This window comes from Podarcis filfolensis (assembly GCF_964270895.1).
Source record: "Podarcis filfolensis genome assembly, chromosome: 6".
Lineage (NCBI taxonomy): Eukaryota > Metazoa > Chordata > Lepidosauria > Squamata > Lacertidae > Podarcis > Podarcis filfolensis.
In genome coordinates, this window is record NC_139609.1 from 78,716,431 (window position 1) to 78,740,593 (window position 24,163).

Below are 24,163 nucleotides of genomic sequence, written 5' to 3' on the forward strand. Positions count from 1 at the left end.
GCTGCTACTGCGCCACCACCGCACGATTTCTGTTCTCATCCTGAAGCAAAGTTCTTAACCCGAGGTACTATTTCTGGGTTAGCGGAGTCTGTAACCTGAAGTGTATGTAACCTGAAGTGTATGTAACCTGAGGTACCACTGTAATCAAATCTGTCTTGAAATTCCCCATTTTTTTATAAATATAATGTGTTACTACATTTTAAGTATAGCAGTTAACTTAATATGTATTTAACTGTACTCATACCATATTAGAGCTAATTTATTAGGCTTCTGATTCCGCCCCTGCCCATCTAGTTAGGGTTTTGATTATTTTCTAAAATTTTATAGTATTCTGTATATAGCTGTAAGAGACTTGAAATTAACAGAGACTGTACAGATGCAAAGAGATACACCATATTCTTTTAATAATTATAGTAGTTATAGGAAGTTGACAGTGTAACTTCTCCGTCTGAAATATTATAGACCAAACAATCCAGATGAATAATTTCTGGAGCATTTCCCCCCATTTTTTCTGTATTAGTCTACATCAGTTACTCGTGTTACTCGTAACAATTTCTTTGGTTTTATTAAATTTACATTAGATAACCTTATAGTGGATGCTAAACATCTGTCATGGTAGATCAATACCCAGTTTAAAGATGGTACAGTTACAATTATATTTTAATTATTCAACAGGTATGAGAAGTCCCCAGTCTATGCAGGCCACCCGTCCTCCTTTCAACAGAGCCTTGTCTTTAGACAGCCCCATATCAGTGGGATCAAGTCCATCTGTGAGGAGTGTTAATACATTCTCCATGCTACAGAAGCAAAACATGATGGGTGGGAGTCCAAGAATGATGGAAAATCAGGAAAATTTTGGAACCAATATGGGTTTGTTGATTTCCTCATACTTTTAAAAAAATCATGAACAATATCCCAAAGGTTTGCTGGAGTAAATTATTAACTACGAGAAAAATTGTTACAATTGTATTATACTAGCTTATTCTAGCTAAGCTTTTTAGACCTTTTGGCTCAGTTCACATATCTCACCAAAAACATTTGTAGGGTTGGGTTTAGTTGTGATGTCTGAATTAACAAATCATGGTTTGTGAGGAGCTAGCAAATTTGCTTGCACCAAGTGTGGTGAGCGTGGTGTCTGAATTGACAAATCATTGTTGTGGCTGTTCCCTTACCTCCATTGCCACCACACCTAGGGTCTGGAGTGCTGAGCAGATAGAAAATAGAAGCAGACAAGCATCCCTAAAGCATGGGTTTCCTGTACATTCAGAAGTTCACGTCTCTGTGTTGACGTGGTTAGAGTACCAGACTAAGGTCTCTGAGACCCAGGTTAAAATCTTTGCTCAGTCATGAAGCTGTCCAGGGGACCTTGGGGCAGTCAAGAGCTTCATGTTTTGGCTTTTAAACTTTGGTGAGTGCAAACTTCAGCAAACAGCAAACATTCTGTTTGAATTGAACCATTGTCACAAAAAATACACAGTGATAACAACAACCCATCTTCGTTGTTTGCAATGTTTTATATCTCAGTTGAACCAGACAACTAGTCTATATTTGAGATGTTACAGTGAATGGTGGCTGAAAAGCCCTGATATATGCAGCCCTTTGGGTCCTGGCTAAAACTGATTTGGAGTGGGTGGATATAAAAATGCCAACTGTGTTGGGAAATTCAAGCCCTTCTCAGGAGAAGCTGGCAGCAGTCCCAGGCACCCGGCTTGATTCCCTGTTGACCTCCCTGGCTGCATTCCCCAGCAAGCGCAGGCAAGGTCTCGATCGGCGATTCTTCTCAAACGTGAGAAGAACACACCCCTCTTTCCTGCCCCGCCAGGCAGGGGAAAGAGATAGACAGAAACGTATTTACATGCTTTTATTTCTGTCTTTGCAGCGTTACAAAAAACATGACTGCTCTCTCCATACTCCAGCAGTGTTATGACAAACACTTCCTGTACATCCCGGACAGGAATAAACGGAAGAGCTCATATTTCACTCTGAGCTAATTCCGGTGCTTCGCACTGTGAATTGACTGTCCCTCTTTTTCCCACGGACAGTCCCAACATTCCCATCATGTTTACTTTTCAAGCTAGCACTTTGCAGCAGCATTGCTTCATTATTGTAACAAACTGTAGCAAATTGTATTGTATTCTATAGTTTTCTGTAGGGAAAGCAATATGTATTTAAATACATTAATTTTCTAGGGGGACCTAACAGAAATATGGCTATGAATCAGCATTCAGCAAGTGACTGGAGCCTACAAAACTCAAAAGTGAGCAGGATGGAACCTATTAGTTCTGGTTCAATGCCAAGACCAGGGCCAGACTGCAACCCAGCCCTTGCCAGATCTTCAGTTGGTGGTCCCATGCCTGGTTTACCCATGAGGTCAAATAGTATGCCTGGCACGAGATCCATGCTCCAACAGCAGATGATCCATATGAGTGAGTTCTTACTATGCTTTTTTAATTGGACACCACAATAATTTGTGTCTTATGCACTGCACATAGGTAAGATAATAGAATCATAGAACCGTAGATTTGGAAGGGACTACAAGGGTTGTCTAGTTCAACCTCCTGCAATGCAGGAAGCTTTCACCCAACATGGGGCTCAAACTCACAACCCTGGGGTTAAGAGCATCATGCTCTACTGACTGGCAATAAAGTTTGAAGCATTTAGGCTTTGGGCTGTTTGCACAGTGATCTGTACCGTGTTCTGAGCAACTAGTGCTCCAGTGTGGGTTGCTGGATACTGGTAGACTTAAAGGAAGCAAAGCATTTAAATTCAGTGATAGTGATAAACAATTTAGACCACTACCTCTCAGCTTAGGGTTGCCATATTTTAAGAATTCACCCAGAAAACACAGATAGCGATCCTAAAACAGACACAATTCCTGGTTCTGTTGACAAAACCCCTGGCCATTTTGCCAATCTTTCAAAATTCCTCATGGACACTGCTTTCGCCATTTGATTCCTGGACATGTTTGGGGAAATCTGGACGTATGGCAACCCTATCTCAGCTGCCTTGTTACTGCTATTTGAGTTTAATGGGGGGGGGCCATCCTGGTGCTGTCATGTCTACAACAGTTCAAAGATGTGGAAGGAACTACTATTAGTTGAACACACATAAACACCCTGTTAAGAAGCTTTCTCCCCTTTTACATCCCATTTGAATAGAAACCTTACATTCTGAAAGTAATGCCATACATTTTTACTTAGGCTTCAAGTGAGAGTAAGACCAATGATTTTGATATTAAAAATAGTTGTATGGTGGGTTTTTTTGAGATATTTTATCATTGTGTTTTATAATAGTGATACATTGTTTTTGTACACTGCCCTGTGTTGTTGGATTGCTGCTCCAAAAATTCACCTCTTTTCTAAAAGTAAATTTAGTTTTGTTTCATTTTGTAGGGCCAAATGAAATGAATATTGGTATGGGAGGGAATCCTTATGCACATCAAGGGCCGTCTAACCATCCAAATGCATGGCCTGACAACATGCTGTCCATGGAGCAAGGACCTCGAGGTTCACAAAACAGGTACAATAAGGTTTAGTATGTAATATGCTATTTAACTGACAGCCTATTTTTCATCTACAAATGGTATCAGAACATTCTGATCATTCAGGAAAAACACTCATTTAAATACAAAATTAGCTAAGTCCATTGATTTCAATGGCTCTGCTATGAATATGACTTCCCCTATCTGAACTAGAATGCTGGACTAGACAGATTATTTGTTTGTTTGTGATTCATCAAAGAAAATGCTTACATATTTGTAATTTGTTTACCATCTTAGTCTTTGACATTCTATTGGGGATTTGTTGGATAGTAATGATCTATCAAAGGTGATAAAAGTTTTGTCATGGAGGGTCCTCCTTTCAGTTTCCAGAATCCTGCTCATTTGTGAAATGACACTGGGCATATCTCATTTTTGCACTTATGTATACTGGGAAGATATGATTCTTATCTGGAGACTTCAATTTATGTATGCTATGAGAATTTATCTACTCTTTGACCAGTATTCTTGGTTTTCCTAGGCAACTAGTTAGGAATTCTTTGGATGATCTTCTGTATGCTGCTCCAAATGTTGATGGCCAAAGTGATGAAAGGGCTCTTCTAGATCAATTGCATACATTGCTGAGTAACACAGATGTCACAAGCCTTGAAGAAATTGATAGGGCCTTAGGAATTCCTGATCTTGTAAATCAAGTAAGTTGCCAGTGCTCTTGAAGTGCAGATTTTTCAGTTTGCTGTTTGCTCTTAAAATGTATTTTTGTGGGTGGGTGGGGGGGGATAAAAACCTTAGTACATTTCTTCCTCAGTACTTTGTACATTCTTCTCTTGGGTGAGAAGAACTTATTTCATATATTATAGGCTCCAGAACTTGCTAGTCAACTCAAGCTGAACATAGCCCACCTTCTCTGTATTGTGGCCTGCAAGTATTCTTGCAGTCCTAAAATTGCTGTAAAAACAAGATTTATCCAACTGCTGGTGGCCTGCATTACATTTGCTGGATTACAAATTATGCAGACCTGATATGATTATAAACATGATATTGCAGTGCCCCTTTAAAAAAATCATAGTGAGAAAATGTTTGCCTATAACATATCAAGAGCAGCCTTCTGATCTAAAAATTGTTTATTTTCCTTTTAGTTTGTGACAATACTACATTGTAATTAATGTGTGCGGGCATCTTCTTTAGAAAGGTAGTTGTACAATAGTTGTTGAATATTATAATAATGAAGTCTTAATAGACCTGACTCAGAACTTGCTCATAGGAGCTGGATTTTGTCAATGTAATTTTGAATTGGGCAATTTTCATTGGATTATTGGATAATCCTGTGTGTATCCCTAAACTGTTAAATGCTGAAATAGGGTCCCATAACTGTTGTACCATGTGCTTAATGGCGTGTCTCCTGAACATTTACTATGTTTTTTACACTGCCGGCTACACACACACACACACAAACAAAGCTCATATTTTCAAATATAAAATTCCTGTGTATAAAATATTCCTAATATACTATTGCAGAGTATGAAATATTGTCAAGTTCTGTATTATTTTTAAGGGGCAAGCTTTGGAGCCCAAGCAAGAATCATTTCATGGCCAAGAATCTACTGTAATGATTGACCAGAAGCCTCCAGTATATGGTCAGCCATACCAGGGCCAGGGAGCTCCCCTGCCAGGGGGTTTTAGTAGCGTGCAAGGCCAACAGGCAGCCTTTAACTCTGTGATGAATCAGATGAATCAGCAGGGCAGTTTTCCAATGCAAAGTATGCATCCCCGAGCAAATGTCATGAGGCCCAGAACCAACACACCAAAGCAACTTCGGATGCAGCTCCAACAGAGACTTCAAGGGCAGCAGGTAAACAATTATAATTTTTCAGTTCCCTTCTGAAGAGGGAGACTTTTTGGCTTTGCTAAGGGCAGGAAAACGAAATATATCACTTACCCATTAACACCTACATTCATTTATTTTATTTTATCTTGTCCTGATATTCTGTACACACAGAGACTTAGCTTACATGTCAAGATGTTGCCAAAAATATGACTTAACTGGTGCTATTCAACTGTGAGGGCTCCTAAAATGGAGCTACAGCTTTGGCTACAGCTCATGGTTAGAGCGGAGGCCAAACCTTGGCTAATGATAATGCAGGAATAAAAAAGACAAGAGAGGAGGAAAGGTGCTGTGAGCTCCCCAGGAATCCACATGTTTTCATGGTTTTGATAGGCCATAATTTGGCTTGCCATGACATGTGAACCAGGCCTGCAGTTCCTCATCACTGTACTCTTTATTTTCAGTTTGGTAATAATCATTTCTGAGATTAAATACTGCTGGAGGATTTGGTTGATGAAAACAGTGGCATGGTTGTTTTCTGAATTGCACTGTTAAGTATCAGTATGAAAATTAATGATTAGGTTTGTATATTTAAGGCCCTTGTTGGCATCCTTCTGCCTTAGAGACAATGAGGAGTGCTCCTTTGGGCGTAAAGTCAAACGTTGTATTTTCAGCGCACTTTATAAGTCACACTGAGTGAAGTAGCTTCTTTTTAATTCTTACTCTTGCCTAGGTTTCTAGTGTAGCATGGGTTTTATAGAAACCTGTTTGATGTATTTTGACATGGTTCTGTTACACACTGTTGCTTTCTGTTTCTGAAGTTTTTGAATCAGACTCGTCAAGCACTTGATATAAAAATGGAGAACCCCAACCCTGGTAGTGCATCAGTGATGAGACCTGTTATGCCCCCACAAATGGGATCACAAGTAAGTATTACTAATCAGGTTATACAGTCGCCTCCCACTTCCAGCTGTTATTTTACCTTTCCCCAGTTCTGCTTTCTATTACTTCTCTCTTCCTCCCCCTTCATACATCTTTTAAAACTAAAACAGACACGCACATTTTTAGCTAATGGATCAAAGTCCAATAGAACATAACCATAAACCAAAAGACGATTCTACATGAATCATGTCATCATTAGACATACATCAGTTGGGGCATGACTGGTGAAGAAACACTATATAATAATGTCATCCTAAATAATGTCGATATTTTTGATTAGGAATTACAATGCTCTGTTTTACCATTGTTGCAATTCCTGTTCAGATGGGTGAGGCATTGGATCTCAACTGCAATCGTAGAAAAGTACAGTGGTACCTCGGGTTACATACGCTTCAGGTTACAGACTCCACTAATCCAGAAATAGTACCTCGGATTAAGAATGCTTCAGGATGAGAACAGAAATCGCACGGTGGTGGCGCTGCGGCAGCGGGAGGCCCCATTAGCTAAAGTGGTACCTCAGGTTAAGAACAGTTTAAGGTTAAGAACAGACCTCTGGAACGAATTAAGCTCTTAACCCGAGGTACCACTGTATTCCAAAACCAATCTAGGGATTGAAATTGGTGAGCGATGCTAATCTGGCAAGTGTGGATTCAGTTACTTGTATCTAATGTAGCTTTAAGTAACCGTCCTGTCAGTACAAATATTTATTATGCCTGTGCAATGGGACTTTCCTCTTGTGCACCCCCTTAATATTTTCTTCTGGTTTCCCCAACCATTTGGAGCAGATTTGGGAAGGACACATTTGTGGGGTGGGGGGGGGAGAGAAGGTCTCATTGTGCAATCATAAATTTTTGCACTGACAGAAAAGTTGCTTAGTGCCACATTGGATATAAGCCACAGTGCCTGCTGAATGTTCAAGCTACACAAATTGAGACCTGCAACAAAATGTAGAGTGCTGCTGTTTGGGGTTTTAGCCACCCAGCTAGTATCTGTTCCAGGATGCTCCATTCCCTTCCATGCCACCTCCGTCTTCCTGTTTTCCATTCCACCACCTTCACCACTCCAATAGTCATCAAGCCAGCATTCTGTTTGCTAGGTCATTTTTGGTTCCCTCCTTTTACCTTTTCTTTATAACTTAGACAAACTTTGGGGATTCCCCAAGCTGCTGATAACTTGTGCATGGATATCTGCATAAGGGTAGACCCAAAGAGAATAAGCTTGCTATTGGTATATAGACTGTAGACCAGATGTGGGAAAACTTTGATCCTGCAAATGTTGCTGCAAGCAAGGCCAATGGGGCAACATCTGGAGGGCCGAAGGTGGTTCCCCACAGTTACTGTACACTGAGCTACTTATTACTGCAGAATAAATGTGCATTTTCTTACTGTTCCATTCTGCTTTTTCATTAATGGGAGAAAAATAGACTGTATTGTGCTTTTTTAATATAAAAAAGCTCATGGACATAAAACTCTTTAAGATATGTTTTTTTTTCTTGTCAACTTAATAATTCTTCCTCTGTATTCTTTAATGTGTTTTTTGTCAATCCTCTTTGGGTGCTAGCAGCAAGGCTTCCTTAATGCTCAGATGGTGGCGCAGCGAAACAGGGAGATAATAAGTCATCACATCCGACAACAAAGGATGGCCATGATGATACAGCAGCAACAGCAGCAGTCTCAAGCCTTCAGTCCTCCTCCAAATGTGACCACCTCAGGAAGCATGGATGGTGCTGTTACAGGCCCTCCAATGGCTCCAGTCCCATCCCAGCAATTTTCATACCCAGCCAATTATGGTACTTACTTCATTTGTATCTTACTTGCTTCTATTTTCTGTGGCTGCTGTTGGGCCTAGTAAATTACAAAAAAACTTATTAAAGCTAGAATATTTTTATAGAAGAGTATAAGCACAATATTTTGGAATGAGGGAGAAAGTGGGGTTTTGAGGGATTTGACATATTCTGTAGCCGAATGATCTAAAATAGAACAGCCACAGTGCAGAAATGTTGTAAAATTCATGATCTTTATACAGTAATTTCACAGCTCATTGGTTCTCTCAATTTTGATTTGAATTGGTATGTCTTAGTCATTACTTAATTCTGTAAGAAAACTTTTTTGTACAGGAAGGGTCTGGCAACAAAAAGCAAGCATTTGATCTTTTTTTATTCTGCTCTGCTATATCTGAAATTACAACAAACAATGAAACATTAGTAAGTTATAGTACCTTGTAACCATGTTTAGGGACCAAGTGAAACTGAGAAAAGCAAACTTGCATGATGGGGGAACATAAGATGCTACTTTATATACCGAGTCGCACCATTGGTCCAAGTAGCTCATTAATGTTCACACTGGCCAACAGTGGCTCTCCATGACGTCAGGTGGAGTTCTCTCACAACTCTACCTGGAGATGCTGGTGATTGAACCTAGGACCTTCTTCATGCAAAGCAGATGCTCTACTACAGAGCTATGGCCCCTTCAAGGAGAGGGAGTCTTGAGTGAATGCAAGCTGGTAACACCAAGGGTGGAAATTTACCATTAACTTGGGAATCAAAGTGCAGTTCTCCTGAGCACCATTGCCTCTCCATGAGAATTATTCCCTTCTGGCCTTTCATTTGTACCATGCTCCAAAGGTACCTTTCTTCAGGGCTTTTTTGATTGAATCAGGTAAGAGAAATTGTGCAACCACAAGAGTGAAATTCTGTAAATATTAGAGGACACATGTGCCTTCAGCAAAAAATAGCTAAGTGTCATAACCACCAAACTGTTATCTTATTTATTTTGTAAGGAATGACCCAGCAACCAGACCCTGCCTTTAGCAGGGTATCAAGCCCACCCAATTCCATGATGGCTCAAAGAATTGGACCCACACAAAATCCCATGATGCAGCATCCTCAGGCTGCACCAATGTATCCAACTCCTGAAATGAAGGGCTGGCCATCAGGAAATATGGCCAGGAGCAGGTGAGAGTCAAATACCTCAACTAGTGTTTTCAAAGGGGAGCCTGTGGCTGTGGAGAACTGAAGAACATAGCTTTTAGCAGACTGAATTGTGTGATTTTTTAAAAACATGCAATCTAGACAGTCTTCACTCTTGCACCCAGATTCTTTAAAAAAAACCAACAACCCTAAAATAATTTGTTTCATAGAAGATTTCAAAATATTTGTTCAAATTTTTAAATTTTGCATATTTCACAAAGATATGGGGCCTATTTTTGTTTCACAAAGTTAAACAAGCTGATCAAGACATGATGTGTTGTTAAAAAAAATTAAAGGAACATGAAAGTGTCCAAATCTATGTATGTTGAACTATTTTTTCCAGATTGGTTATGTGCAGGGCTAAAAACTCAATGAGGTAGGCTTAAGTTAACAAAACATTTTCTGACAATGGATGAAGAGATCCTAGGATGGGAGTGATTTACACTGATCCATCATTTTTGCATTTCCTTTCTTTTTTATTTAAAGCAAAGGATTTATTCATTTGTTGATCATAGGCTCATTCGTTTATAGCACTAGTCAATCTCTAGAGCCACAGGTTGGTGTGAACTCCTTACAAATAACCACATCTGATCTTGAAGACATTGTGGTGAGACAACTATCTCTGCAACTGATTATGGAAGGGATTACGAGGTTTTATAGTTGTAATGCCAATGACGTAACATGCCAGTGGCTGAATGAATCTGAGAGCATTTTTTTTTCTTGTGTCCTCTAGTTCTTTTCCACAGCAACAGTTCAGCCATTCAGGGAACCCTGCAACTTACAACATGATGCACATGAACAGCAACGGTGGTCACATGGGACAAATGAATATTAATACTATGCCTATGTCAGGAATGCCCATGGGTCCAGACCAGGTAAGATGGCTGTAACTGTTGGTTCTCCACATGCAGCTCTTTAGATCTCCATATGCATATCAGCCCCTAAAATTGCCAGTGCCAGTGCCTAGCAAACATTAACAGAAAGTTCTCAACATTTTTGTGGCTTAGAAAATAAGGTTTAACTTGCGTGGTTGTCATTTTTGCTCACTCTGCACCCTTTCTTATTTCTCCCAAACTCCCAAACCCCTATTTCTCCACTGGGTTCTCTCTCGGTGGTTTTACATAAAAAGGTAAGGCTACTGTGGAACAGCTATTGCCTGTGAACATCCCAGGTTCATTGCTGAAATAGATTTACTCACGGAATACACAAGGCTCTGCAATCCTAGCCTTAGAGTAACTTAAGCTCAACACCAGGCCATTTCTTCCCAATCCCCCTTCCCCTAAAACGAATCTATATTTTTTAGTACCAGTGCAGTATTTATTTATACTTCTTTCCTTAACCTTCAGAAATGCCAGCAAAAATTTTGCTTGATTACAAAGTTTGCCTCTCTTACACTGTTGTTTGTTCACTGGTGTGTTGTGTTTTTTCCTGCAGAAATACTGCTGACATCTCCAGCTATGATCTCCTAACAGGCTGATGCCATAGATGATGGTGAACTAAGTATTACAAAAAAAAAAGTGCACGTGAACTTCATGGCAACATGTAGCCTTATGGAAATACCACTTCTTTTTACCGTGAAGATGTCCTAAGTGACTTCATGAGTTACAGACCTTTGGGTGGTGAGGGATAGGAGGAGGAGTAGAAGCAAAGTATCACTGTATAATGTACAAAAAGAAAAGAGAAAGGGTGATTTTTTTTTGGCACTCTGCCTTTAGCAACGTGCGTTTGGCAATGCCATTTGAGTAAATGTGTTGGATAGACATGGTGTGTACCAGTTCTATTTACTGTAGCTATCCAAAGCCCTTTAACTACAGGCAGACCAAAGTGCCTGGAAAATACTTGGTAATAGTCTTGAGTTCTCTAGTAAGAGCCTCTGATAGAATGTAGTTTCTGGCCTTGATTTAAAAACAAAACAATGCTCTGAACATTCATGCTGCTGTTCAATCTCACTCCCAGGTGTCGGAACTCTGATGTGCAAGTGGCAATGCAAATGAGCTGTTGCAGCCTCTGAATCACGCTTTTTGGCACCAAAGGGGTATGCAGAGATTAAATATGTATAATCATGATAAAAGATTTCCATATTGATGTGCAGTTTTGTGCACTTTATAAAATGCTGTATGTAGTGGGTTACTGCAATACCTATAATAATGAATCAATGGATATTAAAGTAGGCAAGTTCTTGCCCCCTTTCAAGCCCAGTCTGAATTACTGTTACATAATATCTTCAATATGGGCATTTGAGCAATAATCATACATCTTTTTTGCCATTAAATGTCATAAAACGTAAGGCAAGGCATTGCAGTTTGAAGAGAGATTCTCTTTGTGAATACATTTTGTAAATATGATCTTAAGATGTTGTACTATATATATATATATGACTTTTGTAGGCCACTAACTCATTTTTGCAGAGTTCGTGAAGCTAAATATTTAACAAATATAATTTCTGTAAACTCGAGTTTAGTCCAAGTTGTCCAGATAGGATTTTTTTTTAATTTAAATGGTTTTGGAGTTGGGTAACTATGGCCTTTATCTTATTTTCATTGGTCTCCGACAGTTTATTTAGAACTTCATTTATTGGTTTTTTAAAAGAACATTTGTTCATATTTTAGCAGTCTTTTAATATTTTCTCTACACCTTATGTGTGCACTTTGTTACTTTTTTCTTATAGATGGCAATTTGATGACAAAAAGGCTCTTTTTAGCTGTCAAATCAATTTGTGGAATTTTTAATATAACCTGTCTTTTAAATGAAAGAGCCTCTGCTCTAGGACATTTGGTTAACTTTTAAGAAAGCCTCAGTGGTGTTCTGAACATGTTTTATGTGTTACGTGTCTATCAGAAAGCACACCTGATGATACATCTGATTAATTGGCACAAATGATTTTGGTTATCACATTTTATTGCTCTGCTGGTAACAAATATATTTACTTTCTAAGCAATTTTTAATAGCTGGAGGTCAGAAACACCATAATCATCTCTGTGTCAAATAATGCAGATACATACTGATTCCTCCCAGTTTTAAACAAGTTGTAGTGATTCAGAACAGGATCTTTCTAAGAAAGGTAGACTAAAATGTCTGAAGTGGTGTGTGAGTTTTTTTCTATTCCCATTGCACATTCAATATAGTTCTCTTGGATATGTGAACTGGTGATTTTGATTAGTAATGAAATTTGAGCTCCACTTTGCAGAAGCATGTAATTCTGTGAGATTTTATTCTAAGGCAAGCAGTCTGTGATTACCCCCAAAACTGCTAGTATGCAGAGTACAGGTATAAATATTGCCAGTTCTGTGTAGTCCACCAGCTATTTATTTAACTTCACTAAAGCTTATTTGTACTTAAAACACATTTGGGCTCTGGTCTGGAATTGTGTTCTGATTTGCACATAGTGTGCCTCACATGTTACAAGTGCTTCCTCATCCTTTAGGGTTGCTTTTTTAAAGCATTTTTTCCATTTACATATTGTTTTAAAATAGCTTTGAGTTGTTGTTGTTTGAAGTATACGTCCTTCCAAACCTCCACATATGGTTGTGTAGTTTGCTCAGACATTAAAGTCAGCAGGGGAGTATTTTGTACACATGCACACCTTTGTGCACATCAGATCTTTTGGTTTTGTAGGTCTGCCATTAAAGTGTGACAAAATATTTTCCGCTTCTCAGAAGCCTCTTTCTGATACTACCAATAACAACCTCATAGTAAAAGACCCACAAGCCTATAAAATGGGAGTAGACTATCTTTTAATTTTATAGGCGAATATGATAATCATGATAGCTCTGATTACTTTGGCGAAGTGTGACCTCTCTTTTTATAAACTACTTATTGCCCTCCTCCTTTTCATTTTGATTGATTCTGTTTGTGTTTTTGAAATGTGGTGGTACCTGCCGTTCATTGGTTAATCTGTTATTTAGAATGTTACTCCTTTTCCCAGTTGCTTTTTTTTTTTTTTGCTGAATCCAAAGATATTAGTTCAGACTTGATAAAAGTATTCACACCTTTTTATATATATATAAAAATGCGTTTTGAATTTGCATTGTCGGGAACGTTCTCAGCAGTGCTGATTCAAATGATACCTGGAATCAGAAGTGCATGATTAAAAACTCTCATTCTGTTGCAATGCAATCTCTAGTACCAAGAGTGATTATATGGGGTGGGGGCTTGTATGATAAGTACAGTAAACATGGCTGAATGGGGCAATAAGCTTAGTTTGGTATTGGTGCCTTCTGACCTAATTGTCTTTGTAGTGAATCCATTCTTCCCACCTTTGTATGGATTATCCAACCAGTTTGTGTGTTGAGATAAATACATAATTTCAGTCTTCATGATTTTTCCTGTAATTCAGCCTTCCCCAACCTGGTGCAATCCAGATGTTTTAGACTAACAACTCCCATCAGCTCCAAGCTGGGGAAGGCTGCCTTAATAAGTGAGGAGCATTTTTCAACAGAAACAATCTATTTGAATGTTGCACAGGTCAGCACATTGAATTTAGTAGCAGACTGTCATGTGACAGCAATGCAGCAATTATGAAACCATTCAACTGAGAGCAATATTTCTTAATATCTCAGGAGAAAGGCATGCAGTATTGAGAATTGACTCCAAAGTTAGTTTACAGTAAATATTGCTTGTAATAATTGATCTTTACATAACAAAAAAAGCCTCCTGTGGGCTGGCATTAAAAAAAAAAGGGTAGGTCATATGGTCTTGTTTTTCTGTGTTTTTGTTTTGTTTGGATGTTGTTAATAATGTAAATAAAGGTTTCTATTTGAAACGGGAGTTTTTGTGGCTTAATAAGCTTCTTGGTAATCAAAGAGATAAAAGTTCCCATTATGCCTTAACACAGGCTACATTCCAGTTACCAAAACTCATGTACAAGTTGTCTGTGCTGGTAAGATGTTTAAGATGTCCTCTTTTCCAAGACACAACCAAATGGGAGAAGTAAAACTGTAGGCTTACTTCACTTCCAAAGGGGTGGAAAAATTTGTATTCGTAACACAAATTTTTACCCCCTCCACACAACAGTTGCTATTGCCACCCTCAGACTTCTTTTAAAATTAGAGCACCATGAAAAAGGTAAAAACCAACTGAATGCAGCCACTGCATGCAAGAGATAGGGAATTTCACCTGCTTTGTTTCCAGACCCTTGATCATCTTTTCTTCCTTCCTCTGCACATGTTCCAGCTTGTCAACATCCTCCTTAAATTGTGGCACCCAGAACTGGACACATCTGATCAAGGCAGAATAGAGTGGGACTATTACTTCCCTTGATCCGGACACTAGACTTCTGTTGATGCAGCCTAGAATAGCATTAGCTTTTTTTTGCTGCTGCATCCCACTGTTGACTCATGTTAAGCTTGTGTGGTCCACTAACCCGTTTCCTTTTCACATGTACTACTGGCAAACCAGGTGTCCCCCCATCTTTTATTTGGCCAGCTGGTGTTTCCTGCCTAAGTGTAGTTACACTACCTAAAGACTCATTACATTGCAAATACTATATCATACCTACATTAGATATCTCAAACTCCAATTTCTCTCTGTGATTGAAATGCTGCAGTACATTGGAAGAAAAACAAGTAAGTTGAAAATTGAGGTCAACTTCTGAATTTGGACAGGTGATGTATGCTGTAGGAAAACTTGTAAGTTTGAGTTTGGATAGTCTGTTCCTAAAACTGCTTCCAAATAGTATGTTCTTTTCTTTTTTCTAAGGAGGCACAAAACCCAGCACTGTGTTGGGTAAAGTGTGCCTACTTGTCTGCTGAACTGTGCCCATAAGTTTTTTTGTTGTTTTTTTTGAAACCTGCATTTTTATTGGTCACAAAATAATAGCCATTGCTTAAAACAAACAAATATAAAAGTAAACAAGTGCTTTCTTTTATAGTAGTAATTTTGGTTTTTGAACATACAATATAACCACAAAGACTTAATACAAATCCAACTTTGTTAAAATTCAAGACATACACAAACTGCTTTTAATTTTGCAGTGCTTTTAAAAATTGCTAAATTCTGAATTTTTATTATGCAATGGAGTGACTTTTCAGAAATGGAATTGGGGCATGCCAACACTTTAGTAACAATTCTTCTGAACTTGGATTTCTTTTGAAACAGGACACTGAATATTTACAGTACCATGCTGGAAAGCTGGTTTCACTGAGTGAAGATTTCAGTTTCCTCATGAGCCAAGGTAGATGTGTGAACTGTGAACTAAACTGGCTTCTGTGGTAGACAAACACCTGAAGACTGTTAGTGCCGAGTCTGTGCATCTGTTCAGTAATATTCAGGATATCCTGCGTGCCTCAGTAGCAATTGTCTTCCACTGTGTCTAATTTTGACTTGCCTAATCTGTAGGTGGGGGAAGAGATCCTTCTCCATTTGTCTGTCCTTTCAAATGCCATTTAAAGCTGTAGATGAAGTTGCAGAGGGGCTATTTGGCTTCCACTGAAATAGTCTGTGGTTTTGCCCCTTAGGATTCCAAGTCTCTCAATGGGTCACCCTTGTTTTCTCTGCTGCCATTTCTTGAAACAGTATCTGCAGTGATTGGTGGAAGTAAAATAGCTTGTGAAGCAAGTGAGGTATAACCCAAAGCAAAAGCAGGTAAACCAGTGGGCTTCAAGAAGGGATACGTATGTTGGATGAAAGTACTCCCCAGAAGGTCACTGTGTCTATTTAGATTGCATAACAGTGCAAACATCCTATCTACCTTAGCATCAAAGTTTATCCAGTCCTCCAGGCTAATGTTATATTTCAGTCTGAAATCATACACACTTTCATTAAGTCTGTACAAAGATTCAAGTTCTGGCCAGTTTATATCCTCATTGAGGTCCAGCAGTTGCAGGAAATTAGCCTTCCCAGCCTTCCCAAAGTTGTCCTCTGAAAAAGAACACACATTTAATTAATTCACTCTCTGAAGAGCAAAGCAATCTGTTCTCACAGCAGAGCCATGCAAAGGCTTTTCCACTGTGCATCACCCACAACACAGAAGCAAAGGATACATTCATTCATTCACTAACTACCTTTCTTAACAGCAGTTGGACTTTTAGATGAATCTTCAGTGTTGAGAACTATGTCTACACTATTTTCATTGCACTGTATGTGGGTCATTTAAATGACCTCACATTTCTTGCAAGCATTGTACAAAATTCTGAAATCACTGCCGTGATCTCTGCTCAATGATTTTGACCTCCTAATTGTGTAATGGACTGCTTGTCTTTCCTACCAAAGATTTTTCTCAAAGTAACAGTGTTGGAGTCACCATATTTCAACATGCGCTACAGCTTTTGTTTAGCACAACACAGAAAGGTTGATTCTACAAGTGCAGCTGACAGAGGAACAAATACTATCTTATAATAATGAGGGCCTACCTCTGTAGTACTACACTTCTATCCAATATCAACCTTAAAAGTAGACTGCGCCTGCCAAATGTTTTGGACTACAGTTCCAATAACTCCTGGAGGGAAGGGGAGTCCACCAGATCTGGAGAGGACAGGCTTCTCTAGCCCTTTAGAAACCTGGAGTTGGATTCCCCTACAATGAACCAGAAGGGCATGCAAGATGAGCTCCTAGTGCTTCTAGCAGATGAGCCATTGTCTGGGCTGTCCTAGGCCTCTGAGAACTGCATTGAACAGAGCACCCCTGGTCTCACTTCTGCAGTCGTAGTCGGAGGCTACTGGAGCAAACACCTTGCACTACAGATAGGACTATCAACTGGGGTGCAGCTGTTGCCATTTTACAGGGCTCAGTCTCAATTTGTTGTTGAAGCAACTACTAGAGTTCTGCCTTCTTATAGCACCACCTGAGCCTTGCCTCCAGCCTGAACCCTACCTTGCTACAGAGCAGGACAACACGAACTCATTTAAACCTTAATTGGCTGCAGTTAAAGACGTTAGAGTCATCACTCTCCCAGTCGTTTCATTAGGAAGAGTAGGATTTCAGAGCAAGAATAGATGAAACTACAAATATGGACTGCATGCAAAAGAGAGAGAGCAATGTCAAGGCTCCCAACTCACAGTGACTTGGAAGATGGTTTCTTCATGTCTGGCCACTTTCGACGTTGAAATTGCCTTATGTCCGAGCCGCAAAAAGAGAAAAAAGTTAACCATGTCAAGAAAACCACCAGCACTACAGCACAGAAGAAGGGGGGGGGGCGAGGGTTTTAGTATGTTTCATATGCTACACAAGTATTGTTACAGGAAGGAAGAGTTAAGGTAGGTACAGCGGGGCTGCATGCTTAGGCCTGTGCCCAAACCCCTTGACAGTGATCTTCTGTAGCGGAGTCTTTTGTCTCCCTCACCCAACTTGACAACACATATTATACCCAAGTTGCCTCTTCCCTCTTATACTGTAGAATTATGCTATAAAGTGAAACCTATCTACCAATGAAATAGCTAGAGGGACCCAAACTTCTGGAACCACCCAGAGAGAGTACCCTAGTTCTAACCCCACAGCCTAAGTCTTCTTGCCCATATCTCCCCATAACCTATTGCTCACTGGGGAGAAAATAATTATATTTTTAGTAGTACCTGTATTGCTCATAACTTCCATCTTTAAGGCCTAAAGGGGGAGAAAATATTATTGGTTATACAGCAATGATCACAGGAGTGGGGGAAAGAACATTGTAAGGCACAATTTAAAAAGGGGGAAGGCATCTTATTAAAAGAAAACACATTGCTGTCTGTGAAAGTTTCCAAGCAGAGAGATTTAAGGATCTGCACTCTGAGTGAAGATTTTGGTTCCACCCCCTTGGAGGAGAGGTTAAAAGTCAAGCTCCTTGTTTTAAATTTACATTGTCTCCCTGCTATTGCAGCATCTGGTCAGTTAAGACAAGTTGTTTGGAACAGAAACAAATTAATGGAACAATTAAACTTACACGTGTGGCCACTGGGTTAAGCCCCCAACACTTTCCCCGATTGCTGCTGTTCTCCGTTGCAAATGCACTTAGAAAGTTAACAAACAAAGCATATGTACCCCTTAAACTGGTCTCTGGTTTTCAAAATCTTACTATGACTTCTTGATTCCCAGTGATTGTATCAAAGCAGGACAATAAATTTAGCAGAAGGTAGAGACCTTTCCATGTGATCTGTGCACCTCATTATTTTGTTTATCAGAAAATACTTCTATAAGGTAATGTTCAACTTCTGATTACAGTATACCCTCATCTAGTTTTCCTGTTTAATATAGTTAATGGTTCATCTACAAGTCTTTTGCAAAAGTGCCACCTCAGTTACTTTAAACACTCTAAAAAAGGCGAAGATAAGAGACCCCTCACCGAGTTCCATGTTCCGAGTCCTTGGGTTACATTGCTTATACCCTTTGCAGCTTCTTAGTTCCATAAGCTGCACGTGCAGTTGATTGAGGACATCTCTGTCTAGTGTGTTCACTGCATTAATTAGCTGCAGATTAAAAAGTTTTGTTTTTGTTAAAGTCATACCATTTATTCAGAGGACATTGTAGTAACATCTTTTGGATGCTCACCAAGAGGTACATTATTAGCAACCAGATACCATATATTACAACATGTAGAGGCTCCAATCACAACCTCCAAGGCCAAATTGGCATTCCCAAGCAAATGACTATGCTATGTGTTAAATTAGTAAATTTGATGTATTGGCTACAAAACTCTACAGCCACAGATTAACTGTAAAAAGGGGGATTATAATAGAGGGAGAACGATGGTAAAAACTCCTGCAGCTGCCTCCCCCTTCTGCCCAGTTGGTTTTTGGGAGAAGGAAGGGAAGGCAAAGATGGTAGTGGATACATGCACTGGAGTGCAGACTACTTGGCCCACACTTCCTCACAAGGAAACAACCTTATTTGAGTCTTCACAGTATCTCTACAGACAGACCTTCACAAGCAAAAACCTATTGGCCATCAATGAAGATCTTTACATACACAATAAATGCAGCCGTAAGTCTGAACTATGCATCACCATTGCAGGCATGCATTTTGGCCAACAGCAAATGGAAATGTTTTGTGGGCCTTTCATGGAAAAGAATCTGCATCACCAGATATATCAGTTGTATTTGATAATGTAGACAGTTGCTTAACAGAGGAAGGGTCATAGATCCATTAGCAGAGCACATCTCTCTTCTTCACATGCTAAAGGGGCTGGGAAAGACTGGTTCAAAACCCTAGAGTGCCATTGCCAGTCTGTGTAGATCAGGGATGGGGAGCCTATGGCCCTCCAGATGTTGCTGGACTACAACTCCCTTTATCCTCTACTATGTTGCCTGGGGTCAATGAGAGTTGGTATCCAACAACCATCTGGAAAGCCGCAGGTTCACTTTCCCTGATGTTGACAATACAGAGCTGTATGGCTCAATAGCAGGCTTCCTCAACCTCGGCCCTCCAGATGTTTTGAGACTACAATTCCCATCATCCCTGACCACTGGTCCTGCTAGCTAGGGATCATGGGAGTTGTAGGCCAAAAACATCTGGAGGGCTGAGGTTGAGGAAGCCTGCTCAATAGCCTGACTCTGGGGATGTGACCTATATTCCCAATAAAATTCATCCATTTGTTCTATTTGTTTATGTTTAAGAGCATCTTGGGTGGACTTGAGTAGAGGAGGGATGTATCTCCAAATAGAAAGTGGATATATTTTCCAATGCATGGCCTCAAGCGTTTACCTAGCCTACTGCATAACAAACATGGCTGTTACTTTTAAGGCAATTGTCAAGAAAACTAAGTTAAATATGAGTTTCAGCTTCTATTCTGAGCTCTGCACAAGCCTGAATTTGCAGAAATGTTCCCCCCCCCCTGCAAATCCTGCCACTCTTGTTACTAGCTTTACAAAAATATAAAAGGATACCTGGTACGGATCTGTGTTGAGATCAAAATATTCAAGGAAGCCGGTAGCAAATTCACAGAACAGGAAGTTGTGAGTCTCGTTGATTGTCCTCATACACCAGTATGTGTTGTTGTTTGCACTGGTACAGGCACAGAATGGACCCACTGCAAATACAACAGTAACAATAGTTAAAGCTGAAAGTTTATAGTAAAGTATTGTGTGTTGTGAGATAACCCATAAATCAAGGTAGTTCCTACAAATGCATGACCACACTGGGCTCTCCTGCCCATTTCAAGCAAGGCAGCAGAGGAAATATGATTTACTGATACATTCCAGCTAGGTCAGAGAACTCAAGGTGGGCATGAACCACAGTTGGCAGGGGCAGTCTCATTCAGATTCCTAATCTGTGGTTTCCCACTCTTGTTCTGTTGAAAGGAATGCAAGACACTGTGCATAGCACTCTGGATCCCATGCTTAGCAGTCTCATATTATCTCTGAAACATCAGCGCTGCAGATGGCATTGTAATGTCAAGGAGCTTCCCTGTGGATGCCTCTCCCTCACAACTGAGTCTCTGCAGCCAGTTCCCCACCACCACCTCTGAGATAAAAGGGGCAGGCCTCCCAGCTCCAAAAAGGGTGGGGTTCAGAAAGTTATTAGCACGAATGCCTCTCATCATGGAAACCAGCCTCAGGTTTGTTTCGTTCTCTCCAATCTGCACTAAAGACACAGGGTGATGATGGGTCTCTCAGGGATATAGGAGACAGCACTTCTCAGAGGCAATTCAGTTCTATTTGGGGGACGCAACTGCATGCTTGCTTGTTTTGGAAGAAGAGTGCATAAGCTAATGCACTCTTGTGCCTTGGCAGGCAACTCAACAGTCATGGTGAAGTGCATGCAGCCTTGTGAGTTAGTATCAGGGGAATATCTTACGTGTCCACAAGGGGGCAGTCTGCCAGTGCTGGTTGTCATGGGTGAAGCAAGTCAGGCCGGGCATACTGCACGTGTCGTTGTTTTTAATCCTCTTGAGCAGCTTCCTCAGCTTCTTCTTCCGCCTCTGCTCTCGGAGGAGCCACAGCTTGTCCTTCTCTTGCAGGGCTTTCCTACAGCACAGAGACAAGGGTGCAGGGTGAACTAATAGCTCGTTGCATAACTTATACCAGCAGATTCATGGAAAATGAGGCCATCAGTCACTACCGATCACGATGGCTATGCTCTTCATTCATTTCCTGTGTCTGGTACAGTCAAGAGGAAGGCAGATGAGGGCACCTTCAAAGAGAGTGCACTTTTCTCTATACTCTGAAATGGCACAGTCCAGAAATCCAGGAAGTGGATTGTTTTTGCTGGAACAGCACAACCAATAGCTGCAGTCCCAAATGTTTCCACATTGCATGTGAAGCACACCCACTTCCCACAATCCTTGCCCCCCAACCCTTACCAATTGTTAACTATGACCAAGATGTGCACGTGAGTCCTAGAGGCAGAGGATGAATCCCTATCATTTCCTTATGCTTCTGGTTAAATTTTATTGTTTGGAACTACTGCAGCAGAACTGAATTTCGGAGCATTTCACATTTGCTGCTCAGCTAGTGATGCCTGCTTGCACTTACTTGAAAGGGTGGACACCAGAACCTTTGTGCCTCAGTTTGCCTTTGTGCTTAGCATGGAAGCTGCAAGACAAAAAACCCAGATGTACAATTATCTAAGAGACGATTGTTAAGTTGTGGGTGAACATATCAGACGACACAGCGATTCTTCAACAGCTCTTGTTTATTCACAGGCCAGAACAGAACAGAACTGAAGGGTTCAGCCAACCTGCTTATATAGAGCTCCACTACAGCGCAACAGTAACCACTTTCTGTAACTATCCAATCACTGAACGTCACTTTCAATCCCTTATTTGTATATGTGGACCTGAACTATCTACAGTATCCCCCTGCTGGCCCAGGGTGAGAACTTCAGTACATAACAACGATCTCTCCTCCGTTTATGTTTTTTATACTTTCACTTCCCCGTAAGCTATAGGCAGCTTATGAAACGTGACAAAAACAATATTAAAATATAAAACAAAGGCATTAAGGTTCACTAAAAGGAAAGCAGAATTGAAGTAGAGGCAAGAGACAGAGGAGGAGGAGAGAGAACCTACCCCCCACAATACAGAATAATGGAGTTGAAAGGGACCCCGTGGATCATCTAGTAGTCCAAGCCCCTGCAATGCAGGAATATGGACCCATACAGGGTTCAAACCTGTGACCTTGGCGTCATCAGCACCACTCTCTAACCAACTAAGCTAACCAGCAAGGCACACTATTCCCACCAAAAGCCAATATGGAAAGGGAGGGCTTTGTACTTTCTCCATACACTTGTTGTTGGTTAAGAACAAGATGGGTATAATGTGAAGTACTAAAAAGTTTCTGGCCCCTTTCAACATGTTTTTTGCTCTCTAGAGTTTCTCACTTTTTGTTTCCACGCGGTAACAAAAATGAAATATAACATAAGCACTAGAGCAGCGGAGGTCCTCCCCACCCACAACCCATGTAGCTACTTCAGGTCTAGTTTTCGGAAACAGTAGACGAGGAAGGAAACCTGCTTCTTGGTTTTACTACTTCGGACTGCAGGGCAAGCATTCCTAGCAATTCCCATGAACAAAAAGCGAGAATGTAACAGAGAAGGGCTCTATCCTAGCTGTGCCAATGGGACGCCCGTTTTCTAAATGTCGGGATTTATTTATTTATGGGTTTTGTTGCTGTTAGTTATGGAACAGGAATATTCTGCCCAGCTGTAGGCTGAAGTGGTACAGTCCAGGCACAAGTCCACTGTACCATCAGCTGGTTTTGACGACGAGGCCCACATCTTTAAATATTCCAAAGCAGGGCAATAATGAAACATGTAGTAATTCCCTTAGAGAATTATTGGTGCTCAAGATATGGGTTGGGAAAACATTACTGTGGGAATCCCAAAGAAGGTGGTAGGCAAGAGAAAGCATCTCTTTGCACTGCTAAGAATTTCCAACAGCCTCATAGTTTGTATGGCCAACTTGCCCAAGCCAATAATAACAACCCCACCCCAGAAACTACTTCTTAAGGTTTGTGAATCCAGTATAGGTGGAGGAGTACCTTATCTTGTTACAGTCACATTCCTCTGGTCGCTTCTTCTTCAAATGACCTCTCACCTCCCTTAGGTTTTTAATTTTATTTTGTAGAGTTTCAATCTAGCAACAGCAGAAAGTAAGGACACAAGGGAAAGCTGTAAGATGCATTGGTTAGAGCTCTACTATCCTCTCACCCAATTGGTGTCAATAACACACACACGCACCCTTTTAACATCTTCATAAACACAACCCCAGTAAGGCCCCATAAGAGCTACACATTTAAAGCAGTATTGTACCACTTTAAACAAACATGGCTTCCCCCAATGAATCCTGGGAGCTTTGGTTTGTTATGGGTGTTTGAGACCTGTTAGAAGACCCCTATTCTCACACAGCTATAGTTCTTGGAGAGTTTTAACACTCAACCTGTCTTCCCAGAAAACACTGGGGATCGTAGCTCTGTGAGCAGAGCAGAGGAGTCCTAACAGCTCTCCGCATCCTTAATAAACTACAGTTCCCAGGATCCTTTGGGGGATAGCACGACTGTTTAAAGCCAGGGGTGTCCAAACTTTTCCCAAAGAGGGCCAGATTTGATGCAGTGAACATGCATGAGGGCCGACCAATGTTGTTGACCTTTTTTTAACTGACACACGGACCGGATTATGCCCCCGAAACGGACTTTGGACATGCCTGGTTTAAAGTGGTACAATACTGCTTTAATTGTATAGTGCAGATGGGTTCTCAGTCTCTTGTTGCACTTTCACCCCTCTTTGAAAAACCAAGAGATTTAAGCTGCTGTACCAAATGTTTCTAGCCAGAAGCCAAGCTTGACAGCTGCATCCTTCAGTCTGTTAAGTGACGGACATTTGGAACTGCAGAAGAAATAAGAGCAATTTCTAGCTAGCTATTAGCTTGAATTGGCAATTGCTTTCCCTCAGGAAGATCATCGTACTTGCATCATTGCACTGCGGAGGGGAGAGCTGCATTTCTATTATTTGCAAGAAACCTTCCTAATCCTCAAAAGATGCAATATGTCAGGCACTAAGTAGACAAACTAACACTAGCTCTTACAGT

General features: G+C 40.5%; 2 protein-coding genes across 22 annotated transcripts in view; one reads left to right on the plus strand and one right to left on the minus strand.

The window, feature by feature from the left end:
• The window catches only part of NCOA3 (nuclear receptor coactivator 3), a 100,352-nt gene extending 86,359 nt beyond the window's left edge, over positions 1 to 13,993 (plus strand). For 9 of the 15 annotated variants that reach the window (XM_083618342.1, XM_083618351.1, XM_083618343.1 and 6 more), the window contains 10 exons: positions 676 to 870; positions 2,190 to 2,426; positions 3,393 to 3,519; positions 4,020 to 4,191; positions 5,052 to 5,348; positions 6,143 to 6,247; positions 7,827 to 8,052; positions 9,042 to 9,216; positions 9,965 to 10,106; positions 10,666 to 13,993. In XM_083618342.1, the coding sequence (XP_083474468.1) occupies positions 676 to 870; positions 2,190 to 2,426; positions 3,393 to 3,519; positions 4,020 to 4,191; positions 5,052 to 5,348; positions 6,143 to 6,247; positions 7,827 to 8,052; positions 9,042 to 9,216; positions 9,965 to 10,106; positions 10,666 to 10,677 (1,688 nt within the window). In that variant the 3' untranslated portion in view covers positions 10,678 to 13,993. Of the gene's footprint in view, positions 1 to 675; positions 871 to 2,189; positions 2,427 to 3,392; positions 3,520 to 4,019; positions 4,192 to 5,051; positions 5,349 to 6,142; positions 6,248 to 7,823; positions 8,053 to 9,041; positions 9,217 to 9,964; positions 10,107 to 10,665 lie in introns of all 15 variants that reach the window. The other 6 variants (XM_083618339.1, XM_083618346.1, XM_083618349.1 and 3 more) reach the window with 1 other exon arrangement.
• A 1,078-nt stretch (positions 13,994 to 15,071) lies between these two features.
• SULF2 (sulfatase 2) overlaps positions 15,072 to 24,163 on the minus strand; it is a gene marked incomplete at its 3' end in the record, with an annotated part of 267,812 nt that continues 258,720 nt past the window's right edge. For all 7 annotated transcript variants that reach the window (XM_083618523.1, XM_083618525.1, XM_083618522.1 and 4 more), the window contains 8 exons: positions 23,118 to 23,212; positions 21,612 to 21,671; positions 20,935 to 21,104; positions 20,025 to 20,167; positions 18,485 to 18,608; positions 17,739 to 17,769; positions 17,226 to 17,279; positions 15,072 to 16,089 (listed from right to left, as the gene is read on the minus strand). In XM_083618523.1, the coding sequence (XP_083474649.1) occupies positions 16,059 to 16,089; positions 17,226 to 17,279; positions 17,739 to 17,769; positions 18,485 to 18,608; positions 20,025 to 20,167; positions 20,935 to 21,104; positions 21,612 to 21,671; positions 23,118 to 23,212 (708 nt within the window). The remainder of the gene's footprint in view (positions 16,090 to 17,225; positions 17,280 to 17,738; positions 17,770 to 18,484; positions 18,609 to 20,024; positions 20,168 to 20,934; positions 21,105 to 21,611; positions 21,672 to 23,117; positions 23,213 to 24,163) is intronic.